Source organism: Pongo pygmaeus, chromosome 9, assembly GCF_028885625.2.
Source record: "Pongo pygmaeus isolate AG05252 chromosome 9, NHGRI_mPonPyg2-v2.0_pri, whole genome shotgun sequence".
Taxonomy (NCBI): Eukaryota; Metazoa; Chordata; class Mammalia; order Primates; family Hominidae; genus Pongo; species Pongo pygmaeus.
In genome coordinates this window covers 31,610,002-31,622,970 of record NC_072382.2, presented here as the reverse complement: position 1 = coordinate 31,622,970, position 12,969 = coordinate 31,610,002, and the positions used below count along the sequence as shown (strand labels likewise).

At 38.7% G+C, this 12,969-nt stretch overlaps 1 protein-coding gene across 2 annotated transcripts in view; it reads left to right on the top strand.

Moving 5' to 3' along the window:
• TRIM44 (tripartite motif containing 44) overlaps positions 1-12,969 on the top strand; it is a 147,181-nt gene that overhangs the window by 20,021 nt on the left and 114,191 nt on the right. For both annotated transcript variants that reach the window (XM_054438649.2, XM_063671002.1), the window contains exon 2: positions 2,585-2,662. In XM_054438649.2, the coding sequence (XP_054294624.1) occupies positions 2,585-2,662 (78 nt within the window). The remainder of the gene's footprint in view (positions 1-2,584; positions 2,663-12,969) is intronic.

Genomic DNA, 12,969 nt, shown 5'->3' with positions numbered 1-12,969 from the left:
AGGCTCTCTTAAGTTGCCTCTCCTCTGTCTCTTCCCTGGTTAGGCGATGCTGCTGATGCTTTGTGACAAGGAGGAAGGATTCTGCTGACACACTGAATTTTTATGAAAGAAGGCTAAGGGTTCCCTTATCCATCCACACGAGGCACATCTGCTTGCAGACAGGCTGTCTGCTTCTTAGGGATTCCTTCGTTGTCGTTTTATTCTTTTCTGAACGTTTTAAGGCACAGTTTGGTGCATTCCTTTCTGTTCTCTAGAGCCAGGGGGAAAGTCATAATATATCAGAGCTCTTGCCGAAGAGCTTAAAATGGGCGCTGGCAGCTGGGATGTGGGGGAAGAGAGCTTTCCAGGGACAAGTGACCTGCTTGTTCAGCCAATGAGAAGCAGGTTAGAGGAATGATATCACCAGACAGGCTTTATTGTCTGATCATCTCGTAAAAGCAGGATTGTTTCTGGCAACTTAACCCTTTTTTAGGCACTTCAGGTCTCACCTGCTTCCTGGTATATGACCTCTAAGTTCCTTTTGTCAGTTGTCTGCTATGAGACCACAGAGATTAAAGACTAAAATTAGTGGAGGATATAGGGGAGTTGTAAACCATCATTTTAAAAAATAGAACTTATTAAAATTTAGAACCTTTGCTAAAATGGAAATGTGATCTAAGCTGTGTTTGGAGAACACATCTAAAGTAGATATTGGTTGTAGTCATGTTGTGTCTGATGTTTACTGTGTAGACTTGAGAGGCAAGAGAGGTCAGAGGGGGGAAAATTGACCCTTTAGTATATTTTAATTTATATAGTAGAATCTTATTAGGTATTTCCTATTTTGGAGGAATTGAAATTAGTTCAGTTCTGTAAATTTGGAAGATATGTTATCATGGATCCAGAGGCCAATTTTGAGTAAGAGATATTTGCAGTATCTGTTTATTCTTGTACTTCTTTGTTGTCCCTACCCCATAGAAATGACAGTGATTTTACCTCTTTGTGCTTCCTTTCCCTCATTGGTAAAATGAATGTTCCTACCTATCTGATAGAGTTGTTGAGATAAGAAAATAAATGAATTCCTGTGATTTTAGATTGTCCTATATATAATATAATGTATTATTATTATGGCATTCATGTCTTGAGATTTTATGTTCATTTATTGATTTGTTCAGACTTTTTACAACATCTAGATGCTAGGCATAAGAGATACAGGGATATAAAAAAATACAGTTCTTACCCTTAAGGAACTGAAAATATCACGAGGGAGACAGATAGTAATAAAACTGTTTCATACTTCCTTTTTTATTTACCATGTGCCAGGCTCTGTTCTGAGTACCTTGACATACATTAACTAATTTGATCTTACTACAGTCCTGTGAAATAGACAGTTATTGGCTCTATTTTACAGATAAAGAAATTGAGACAGAGAGAGGCTAAGTAACTTGCCTAAGGTCATACAGCTCTAGTCTGTGCTCTAAATCTGTACTGACCAATATAGTAGTCACTAGTCACATGTGGCTTTGGAGCACTTGTAATGTGGCTGGTTTAAATTGATTGGGCTGTAATTGTGAAATACTAGATTTCAAAGACCTAGCATGAAAAAGAAATCTCATATTGAAATTACATGTTGTAATGATATTTTGAATATACTGAGTTAAGTAAAATATATCAAAATCAATTTTACTTTTTAATTGTGGCAATTATAAAATTATATACATACGCTTGCATTTGGGGCTCACATTAGTCTTTTATTGAACTGTGCTATTCTAAATCATTATACTGTAATAATAGTAATAGCATATGAAATTTTTGAGCACTCACTGTGTGCCACATACTGTGCTAATATCTTTTAAAACACTTTCAGTTAGGCCCCAAAATAGCCCAGTTTATTATCACTATTTTATAGAAGGGGGAGAAGGTTTTGAGACATTTAGTAATTTGCCTGAAATTAATCAACTAGTTAATGGCAAATCCAAAATTGGAACTGTATATGTCTGACTCAAAAACCTGTGAGTTTTATGGTTTTTCTTGGTCTTGAACTCTTGGCCTTAAGCAATGCTCCTGCCTCAGCCTCCTGAGTAGCTGAAATTACAGGTGCAAGCTACCACACCCAGTTAAAAAACCTGTATTCTTAATCAGCACACTACAGTTCCATTCATAATTAAATTTCAGACTATTTTCTTTGTTTTAATTTTTATAAGTATATTTAATATTGCATACTTCTATAGCTGATGCATAAAGGTTCAAAATAAAAATTACTAGTCTGTAAAATAGACATCTTGTATGGAACTGTCTTTTGTAGAGCTGCAGTGAACACCAGCACAGTTGAGCCTGAGATGAAGCAGCCTATACAAATGAGTCAGCCTATACAAATTGTATTTAATTTTCATTTCATATAGTTGTGCCAGTCACTGGGTAATTTATGTCCTGACACTCTTTGTCCATAGAGAAGGGAAAGAGGGGCAATGCACCTCTCCTTAGTTGTTTAGCTCTCTTGGCTGCTAAGAAAAAATTGCTTACTATTTCATTGTCTTCCAAAATGCTGTTTGTGTTTGAGAGAGCAACAAAATGCTGTCTAGTGACCCCTCACTTTTCTTTCTTATAGAGCAAAGACTCAGGTGGACTGAAGGCTGCTATGATCGAATTGGTGGAAAGGTTGAAGTTCAAGAGCTCAGACCCTAAAGTAAGTATTGTTTGGAATTGATTGGGTGTTGGTACCCCAAGCATTTCATTCTCCTTGAGCTAAAATTGTGAGGTGTTGATGATCATCTCTGAATATTGCATTAAGATTTAATTAAGCCTGCCCATCAGAAACAGTGTCCTGATATGCCTAGAAATAGGTCATCTATTTTTCCCCTTCTCTGTTTTATGACTTACAACACATAATCATTCATTGTTTTCCCTGAACTGCAGACAAGTGCATTTTTAATCCTCCTTTACCAAGGGTCTTTGAATCTTTGATCCTCTGTGTCCATTAGATGCAACCAAAGGCGTCTGAGAGAAATACAGACCATCTTTTTTTTTTTTTTTTTGAGACAGAGTCTCACTCTGTTGCCCAGGCTGGAGTGCAGTGGTGCAATCTTGGCTCACTACAGCCTCTGCCTCCCGGGTCCAAGCCATTCTCCTGCCTCAGCCTTCTGAGTAGCTGGGATTACAGGCATGCGCCACCATGCCCTGCTAATTTTTGTATTTTTAGTGGAGACGGGGTTTCACCATGTTGGTCAGGCTGGTCTCGAACTCCTGACCCCGTGATCCGCCCGCCTCGGCCTCCCAAAGTGCTGGGACTACAGGTGTGAGCCACCATACTGGCTGAGAAATACAGATCATCTTAATGCCAGGGACCGGCATAGGATCCAGACTCATCTAGTTGGTGTTCAGCACTAGCCTCTTATCTCTCCACTGCTTCCAGGAGCCAGCTGCCACTCAGAATACTTTTTTCCTCATGACCTGAAGTCTGGTTTGGAAACTGGTTTAAGTGTCCCGGCTTTTTTTTTTATTTCAATATGTTAGGGTCTAGAGGATTGATATTCTGGGAGACACCATAACGGGGTGGAGGTAAACGGAACTGAACAGACTTCCTTCTCCTTCCTACCCAGATACTTACTGTGGCACTACCTGGTATTGGGGCCAGCTGGCTTTGCCTTAGAATCAAAGTTTCTCACAATTAAATAGGGAAAGGAGCATGATTTTATTTTACTGTAGGTTCTTTTTTTTTTTTTTTTTCTTTTTTTTAAGAGGAATGGGTCTAGCATTTCTTGAGTATCTACTGAGAGCCAGGCACTTTGCTAGGACTCTTACATAATTGTGCTAAAATATACATACAAAATTTTAACCATTTTTGAGTGTACATTTCAATGGCATTAAGTACATTCACTTTGGTTTTTTGTTTTTTTGTTTGTTTTTGTTTTTTGTTTTTTTGAGATGGAATCTCTCTCTGATGCCCAGGTTGGAGTGCAGTGGCATGATCTCGGCTCACTGCAACCTCTCCCTCCCAGGTTCAAGTGATTCTCCTGCCTCAGCCGCCTGAGTGGCTGAGACTACAGGCACACGCCACCACACCCAGCTAACTTTTTGTGTTTTTACTAGAGACAGAGTTTCACCATGTTGGCCAGGCTGGTTTCGAACTCCTGACCTCAAGTGATCTGCCCGCCTCAGTCTCCCAAAGTGCTGGGATTATGGGCGTGAGCCACCACACCTGGCCACACTTTGTTGTACAACCATCACCACTGTCCATCTCTAGAGCTTTTTTACTATCCCAGACTGAAATTCTGTACCCATTAAATGCTAACTTCTGATTCCTGCTCTCCCCTTAAATACTTTTAATTATTTAACAACACTGTAAAGTAGCATTTTCTTCCTACTTCATTGATAAGAACACTGAGGTTTAGAAAGGTAGAATCATCTGCCCAAATCTAATGTAATATAGACGTGGAATTCAAACTCTGACTCCAGTGCCTGTACTCTTTATCTTATGTCATGCAAACCAAGCACTGGATTTTATCTCCATTCTACCACATGATCACATTGTGCTGCAGTTTTCTAAATTGAAACACAATATGTGGCAGAGCCATAGACTGGTGGGCTCTTCAAAAGGTGGCTGCAGCCACAAAAATAATTTCTTTTCATATGGCAATGAAAATATCGGGGACATTGGTAAGATCTCTTGTCTTCTGGTGTAGTTAGGGTTCCAGAAGTAGAGAGTTATCTTGGTAGATAGAAAAAATTGGAGTAACCTTTATCAACTTTCCTAGGTCAAAGTACAGGACCCCGGATAAAAGTTTTTTCTTTAGCTAGGATGAACCACTTATTAAAAGTTACTGAAAGCTTTTCTTACCAAGTTTCTCTGGTTTCTGGGGCAACTCCTGTTCTGCAGGAGACAACCATATTCTGATTCTGCCAAACTTACAATGAGCAGGGCAGTGAAGAGGGAGTGGATGTGTACAAATCACACCAAGTTTTCTCTATGTATGACTATAATACAGGTAAAGTGCTTTGGGATCCTTTATGAATGCATGTAGTGCTTCTGATGGAAAGCTTGCCAGAAAGTGAAAGGACTGAGTGGTTGCATGAGAGGAATCCCTGGAAGTGTCAGGGTTTTTCCCTTGATGCATCATAAGGTAAAGGATATTTGTAAGAACCTGACTTGATCTTGGGTATGTGTGTATACCTGCACCTCTTTTTTACGTTCTTTTTATTTTGCCCTGGATCATTTACTACCAACCTATTTTATTTTCAAGCCCCTTTTTAGTCTACCACAACCATATGCTGTATATACTTGGAGCCAGCTTGAAGAAGGGTGAACGTAATTGCAGAATGATTGCCAGGTCAGGAATGGGGGTAAAAAATGGGCCACTTAAATATATAATTTCTGCACAAAGAAGATTTTCCTAGAAATAAATTGGCATCTTCCAAGACAACCCTTAAGTTTTTGTCTGTTCTGTTTTCCCATAGAGCCCCACCATCCTCTTTTTGAGTTGGCCTATTTAAGAAGGGCAGAAATCTCTTAGGCTTTGTGGCCTGTCATTTCCTGGCACAGAGGCTTTACATATAAGCACTGATTGAGTCATGGAGGACTGAGCACTATCTCTGCCTCACTTCCTCTAGAATTCCCTAAAGCATCACAAAGGTTGATTAGTCCAGACACTGAAGCCTATTGGGGAATGAGTTGATTTTTACCTCTTGAGTTTTGCTAGAGAGCAGTAGAAGACGTCTAAATTAATCATTTTTTAAAATTATAAAATAATACATGCTTATAGATTTAAAAATACAGATATTCATAAAGAAAAAGTAAAATCTCTCCTAAGTTAGCCACTGTTAACAGTTTAGCATGTAACCTTCTAGACATTTTTGTATGTAGAAGTACATTTTCAAAATTTTTTTACAAAATTATACCCATGGTTTTACAATTGCTTTTTCCTTTATGTAGAATATCTTAGATATTCTTCTGTGTCAAAAATATAGACTTGATTCTGTTTAATGAGATGCCTCATTTTATCTAAAACATTTGTCAGACATCTTCTTTTCTTCCAGACCCAGAGGTTCTTAAACTTCAGTGTGCATGAAAATCACCCAGAAGACGTATTAAAATGTAGAGTGCTGTGCCCACCTTCAGAGTTTTTTATTCAATTGGCCTGGGGTGGCTAGACAATGTTCATTTCTATGAAATTATCAGGTGATGCTGATGTTGCTCTTTCAAGTACCACACTTTGAGAACCTCTGTGCTGTACCTTAGCTGTTTTCCTCTATGTTTGTTAATGATTTTTTTTCGCTTCTTTGAACAAGTAGAAGAGCCCCTAGAAATAAGTCCAGGTGATTTCAACTTTGGAAAAAAGGTAGATAAAAATCTAGGCTTATGAAACAAACAAGTTGAGCAGAGGTAGGAAAGGAGTAGGGAGGGGAAAAAGAGGTGGGTTGGGAAGTCAGCTCAGGCTAAAAGGATGGGACTGCTTTACACTGTGACTTCCAACAGAGAAGTAGCAAAGCCAAAAAGAGGGAAAGGGATCCTGGTCGGGATTTAGGAGGATGATCAAAGCTCCCTGCCATGGTTGAGGTGTAGGCTGAGTTCTAAAACCAGAGGAAAATCAGGAACAACCAGCCGTTATGGGTGAGCCTGAGGAGAGGAATCAGAGCCAGTGATGGTTAAGAAATAGGGCACAAGACCAAATGAAGTTTTGTGCGTGGATGTTGCTGTGGTGAGCCCTGTTTTAAAGGGTACATACCTCTGGGCATCTAGAACCCTCTATATCATGGAAGAAGATTACTTTTAATAACAAACAATCTTTAGTTTGTCAAAAGGATTAGTAGGAAGTGGTCTTTTACATAGTATGCTGTCCTAATGTGTTTGACTTGGTTTAGTTTGCAGCCTTTTTTTTCTCCAGCCAAACTTTTCTGAAACACCTATTGCACAAGCAGGATTCTTATCTGTAGATTGAGTACATTTATGGTAGGCTTTAGGGAAATTTTAAAATGTAATCAGTCAGGCAGGGGTATGTGTGTATATGTGTGTCTGTACTTGGATTTTTAAGAAATTTAAAGCTTTTTTATTTCTTTATCTTCACAGCTTTCCTTTTTAGTGACTATGCAGTTATCTTTCACAGTTTACTCAGAGGTAACCTAGGCTTGGAAAACACGTTGATTCCCTTTCCTCCCTTCCCCCTGCCCAGTCCTCAGAAAGCATTGAACCAAAAGTACAACATGCTAAGCTCAATCAAACTAACCTCTTATTATGTAGTTAATAACAGCCACTTTCTCTCTATTATGTGTTGATTGCTTTTCTTTCCCTCTGATATGCACTGTTCATTGTTTCCTGTAACTGGTGTGCTTGAAGCAAACAGTTAACACAGTTGTGTGTCTTGAATTCATACTAATCTTATAGTCTCAAAAAAGAAGCATCTTAAAACTTGAGCCAAGTGGCTCACATTATTCTGTGTGACTGGAGTGGGATTAAACATGGGATCTGATCATACCCAAGGCTTCCTGAAACAGCAGGTTTTTTTCCTTTTGTTTCCTCTAGCCTCTAGAGGTATTCTTACTGAAGTGTGAAACCAAAAAATTATCTAGCAACATGAAATTAGTTAAATAAACCCAAGAATGGTTTTCTTTTTTTATTTCAGCATTTATGTAGCATTTTATAATTGCAAAAGAACTCTGCAATCATTTGTCATAGCTGATATCATTGGCATGGAACACAGCCCAGTCCTTCACTCTTCTGTGATAATCAGATTCTTGTCAAAAAATATAAATTGTAAATGTACAGGTAGTGATGAATACAAGCAAAACCTAATTTGAAATTCTTATTATTGTGTCCTATTATTCACAAGGGTCAAGCCAGGCATCATCTTGATCCTTGCCCTGTGCCAAAAAAGAAGTATTCACTGGGGCACTGTTTATTCAACCAGCTAAAGCAGAGAATTGAGATGCCTCAGCTATCAAGTTGTTACATATAGAAGTGTTCCTGTGGTTGATGAGTTATTAGAATTATTGACCCATTTCTGGACTTTTCATTTAAAAAGTTGTAAGTAGGGAATTTTGGAGATCATGAGTTATATTTATTTTATCTCTGTATCTTCAGCCCTTATTAGCATGGAACCTGGCACATAGTAATTGATATGTATTATCTATTACAGCAACCCTATAAAAATAAGTATTTGTCTTGTTTTATGGATGAGCATTCTGAGACTTCAAGGGGTTAAATAGCTTGCTAGTAAGTGATGGGAACAGGGCTTAACTCGAGATTTGTCTTACTTCATGTTCTTCACCCATATACTGTTATTGAATCCATGGGTAAATAGATGTGTATATAGCCTGGCATCCCTAGCAATGTGACCCTTAACAGATTATTTTTTCTTCACACTCTTCTTTTACCTCCCTTTACTGGGATCCTGTGCCATAGCACAGTCCCCCACAGCTCCAGAGAACCAGGACTGGAGAATGGCCTTTTCCAACAGAAAATGTGGGAAGATGGCAAAAAAGCCATAACCCTCAGAGCATTTAGCCCTCGCTAAATGAAGAACTGAGGCAAGTGCTTCCACAGTTTGACCTGATTAGTGAAGGACACTAATAGGGAAAAATACCTGTGCTCCCTCAGGCCTGCTCTAGGAAGAAGTAAATGTGGCCCCTTTTTATCCTCTCTAGACACTTGGGCAGGAGAAAAAGGAGAAACAAGCTCTTTCCCTCCTTCACCATTCCCCTGGCTTTATCAAAATACAACAGCTTACCCCTCTCATCCTCCCCTACCCAATTATAAAAGAAATACACTTTCTCCTTGACTTACAATGGGATTACATCCCAGTAAACCCATTATAAGTTGAAAATATTATGTCAAAAAAGCATTTAGTACATCCAACCTACTGAACATCATAGCTTAGCCTACCTTAAATGTGTGCAGAACACTTACATTAGTCTATAGTTGGGCAAAATAATCTAACCAATGCCTATTTCATAATAAAGTGTTGAATAGGCTTATTTATTTTATTTTCATTTATTTATTTATTTATTTATTTATTTATTTTTGAGACAGAGTCTTGCTGTGTTGCCCAGGCTGGAGTGCAGTGGCATGATCTCGAGTTACTGTAAGCTCCACCTCCCAGGTTCACGCCATTCTCCTGCCTCAGCCTCCCAAGTAGTTGGGACTATAGGCGCCCGCCACCACGCCCAGCTAGTTTTTTTGTATTTTTAGTAGAGACGGGGTTTCACTGTGTTAGCCAGAATGGTCTCGATCTCCTGACCTCGTGATCCACCTGTCTTGGCCTCCCAAAGTGCTGGGATTACAGGTGTGAGCCACCATGCCCGGCTGAATAGGCTTACTTTTAAAGTAAAAAGCAGAATAGTTGTATAGGTACTTGAAGTAGTTTCTATTGAATGTGTAGCACGTTTGCACCATCATAAAGTAGAAAAATTGTAAGTCAAACCATTATATGGGGACTATCTGTATATGTTTTCTGTAGAAAAATGTAGAAGACCCAAGTATAAAGAAGAAAGAAATAAAATCACCCATTTTTTTTTAATCCTTGCAGTGGTTTGTAAACTTTGGGTACTTACTTTTTATAAAGAAATGCAGATTCTTGAGCCTCACTCAAAACATCTGATTTTGTGGTTCTGAGATATGCTTTTTAAATATGCAGCCTGGATGATTCTCATGCACATGGTCATGTGCATTCTTTTGAGACCATACTTGGAGGTGAAAGACACCTATGGAAAAAACTGGGTAATATTATGGTTCTTTGTCTTTTGTGCATAAAATGGTATTATAGATTGAGTATCCCTTATCTGAAATGTTTGGAACCAGAAGTATTTTGAATTTTGGATTTTCAAATATTTGTGTTATACTAGTTGAGCTTCCCTAATCTGAAAATCTGCAATCTGAAATGCTTCAGTGAGCGTTTCCTTTGTCAGTGCTCAAAGAATTTTGGAGTTTGCAGGATTTCAGATTTTGGAGTTTTGGATTTGGGATGTTTAACCTGTATTATATATTGTTAGAAGAAAAACTTCAGGGCCAGGTGCAGTGGCTCATGCCTGTAATCCCAACACTTTGGGAGGCCAAGGCAGGCAGATCACGAGGTCAGGAGATCGAGACCATCCTGGCAACACAGTGAAACCTCATCTCTACTAAAAATACAAAAAATTAGCCAGGCATGGTGGCGGGCGCCTGTAGTCCCAGCTCCTTGGGAGGCTGAGGCAGGAGAATGGTGTGAACCCAGGAGGCAGAGCTTGCAGTGAGCTGAGATCATACCACTGCACTCCAGCCTGGGCGACAGAGCAAGATTCCGTCTCGAAAAAAAAAAAAACCTTTAGCTGAATTAAATTTAAGGGACTTTAATTGAGCAATGGACGATTCTTGAGTTGGGCAGCCCCCCAGCATCACAGCAGATTCAGAGAGACTCCAGGGGTGCCTCGTGGTCAGAACAAATTGGTAGACAATAAGGGACATAAAGAAATCAGAAGTGAGGTACAGAAATAGCTGGATTGGTTACAGGTTGGCATTTGCCTTATTTGAACACAGTTTGAACACTCAGCAGTATATGACTGGTTGAAGTATGGCTCCTGGGATTGGCCAAGACTCAGCGATTGTAACAGGCACATACTCCTAAGTTAGGTTTTCAATCTTGTCTACCTATTAAGTTAGGTTGTAGTTCATCCAGAAAGACTCAAATCATCCAGAAAGACTCAAATGGTCATTTTCTCAATTTTGAGAGATTGACTAAAGCTTTAGTCACTGATGTCAGTATTACCATCATAAATGTACTTCATTTGGTCTTGAAACCCACTGGGAAACAGTAGAACAGTGAGTCTTGCAAAGATAGGCACAGAGACTGAGTAGTGGGTACCTCTTTATGCTGGAATGTACTGTTTGCAGGAGAAAAACAAAACCTGGTCCTTTCTGTCTAGGATCTGTGTTTCTTTAAAGTCTTAGTTTGATTGGGTCACATTTAGCATGAGCAACTCCATTTTTGTTTGGTTTGGTCTGTTGGGGCCTAGTACCTGAGCTCAGTCCAAAACAATGGCCTCCCATAGTTTTGTTTTAAAAAATTCCCCCTTTTGACCAGGTTCTCACTTAGGTGAGTATAACCAAAACTTAGGGCCTCAGCGCCACCCTCAGTTACCATCATTTTGGGTTTCCAGTCTCAGCATGTCATTCGTAGGTTGTGGTGTCCTATAATATTTCTTTTAGCTCTTGTCATTCCAGTTGAAGAGAGACCATTGGACATTCTGGAGATGGCTGTATGCAAACATTTAAAACTTTTGAAAGAATAGAGTGCACTAGGGAGACTATTATTATGACTATTGAGAGGATAATACCAAGAGTTTGGAGTATGCTCCTCACCCAGGGTCCGCATAAACCAAACCACCTAAAATCAAATAGATCAAAGAATGAGCTAACCAGTCTACTCACTTAACTAAGCAGTCTCTTCATTAATCCTCTACAACTGAGTCTCTGCAATACCAGATTTTTTCTCCATAGGACACAACTGCCAACAGCTACACATACACAGATACTTTTCTTTTAGCCAATTATATTATTTAGCTTAACTTTCACAAGAGAATTTAAAGTCTGTTGTGTAACCATAGCCTTTACAGAAGAATCTGCTATAGAGCCGATTATGTGGGATACGTTTCTAATCATTGCCTTTTTTATTTCAAATCATGGACAAAGGACCTAACAAATGATGCCCTTCTAGAAGAGTGAAAGCTTCCTGGCAGTGTTCTCTTTAATTCATGATGTGAGTTAAGAAGAGTAAATTAATGTTATGTTTCTGACTGATGATGAGGCAACGTATGTACCATTAAAGTTTCTCACCTACATTGGGCCTTCATCTTTTACCTTATAAAGTATAAGGTTATCCATGAATAAGGCTGGCTGCAAAACCCTTCACAAATAAAAGTATACCCTATAAGTGCACACAACAGACCCCCTTTTCATTTCTGTTGTTCATAGAAGCATAAACAAGAAAAAATATTCAAAGATAAGAGTCTTATGATAGTAGAAGTCTTGATCTGTGATCATGGGAAAAGCTGTTCACATCAAGGATGCCATCTTCTGGGGAGAGACTTACCTGGTTAGCTTTACCCTAAGGGTTTCAATGAATGTACATTTTTAAGAATGAGGAGGGACCCTTCTCAGTTGTGAGATTATGAATCCAAAATTCAAGGTTCCAAAGTTTTGCTGCAATGTGGATGGCAAGGACAGTCTGTCTCTGATGTTCTTAGATGATCCGGTCTTTGGGTTCTAGATTGTGAAGGGGTTGACTGTCCTCAGTGAACCATAAAAAAGCTTTATTTACTTTATTATACACTGTGGCATAATAACTTAGTGTTATAACATTAGTCCTCTTGCATGGGGAGAGCTTTTATACAACCAGAAAACATGCATTGAAAATAACAGTTGAATGAAATCTTTTTATAAAATGTTTAAATGGCCCATCAGGTGACCAGATGTACCTGAAGCTTTGATTGTTTTCCTAGGAATATAGGACCAAACATTGTTTATAAACTATTTTAGCAATTTGTAAGTCACCACACCAATATATTCAATTTGGATCATTTTATCTTCTCTATGACGAGTCATGGAATGCATTAAGGAATCAGGAAGGACAAGGTGCCCATCCTCGTTCTCCATGAGTCCGTGCTTAATTAACATTAGACTTACGTCCTCTTGAATACCAGTTGTTTCTTCAAACTAGGTGAATAGCACTAATAACTGATGGGTTATCTTGGGTAATTTGACTTAGACCTTAGAGTTCATTCAAATTGTATAGCTAAACAATTTCAGTATCAGCTGATTTCACTTTAAAATCTGGCAAAGTATTTTCTTGATATTTAATTAATTTTTGTTCTGCTTGGGTTAGCAGTTTTATAAACCAGTCCATCTTTTCATTGAAGTTCCAGGAATTCTTACCCAGTTCAAATGATACGATTCTGAAGTTATTAGAAACCTGTATTTAAGAGTGCTTTTTAGGATCCTTTTCATCCTTTCCTGAACCTTCTAAAAGA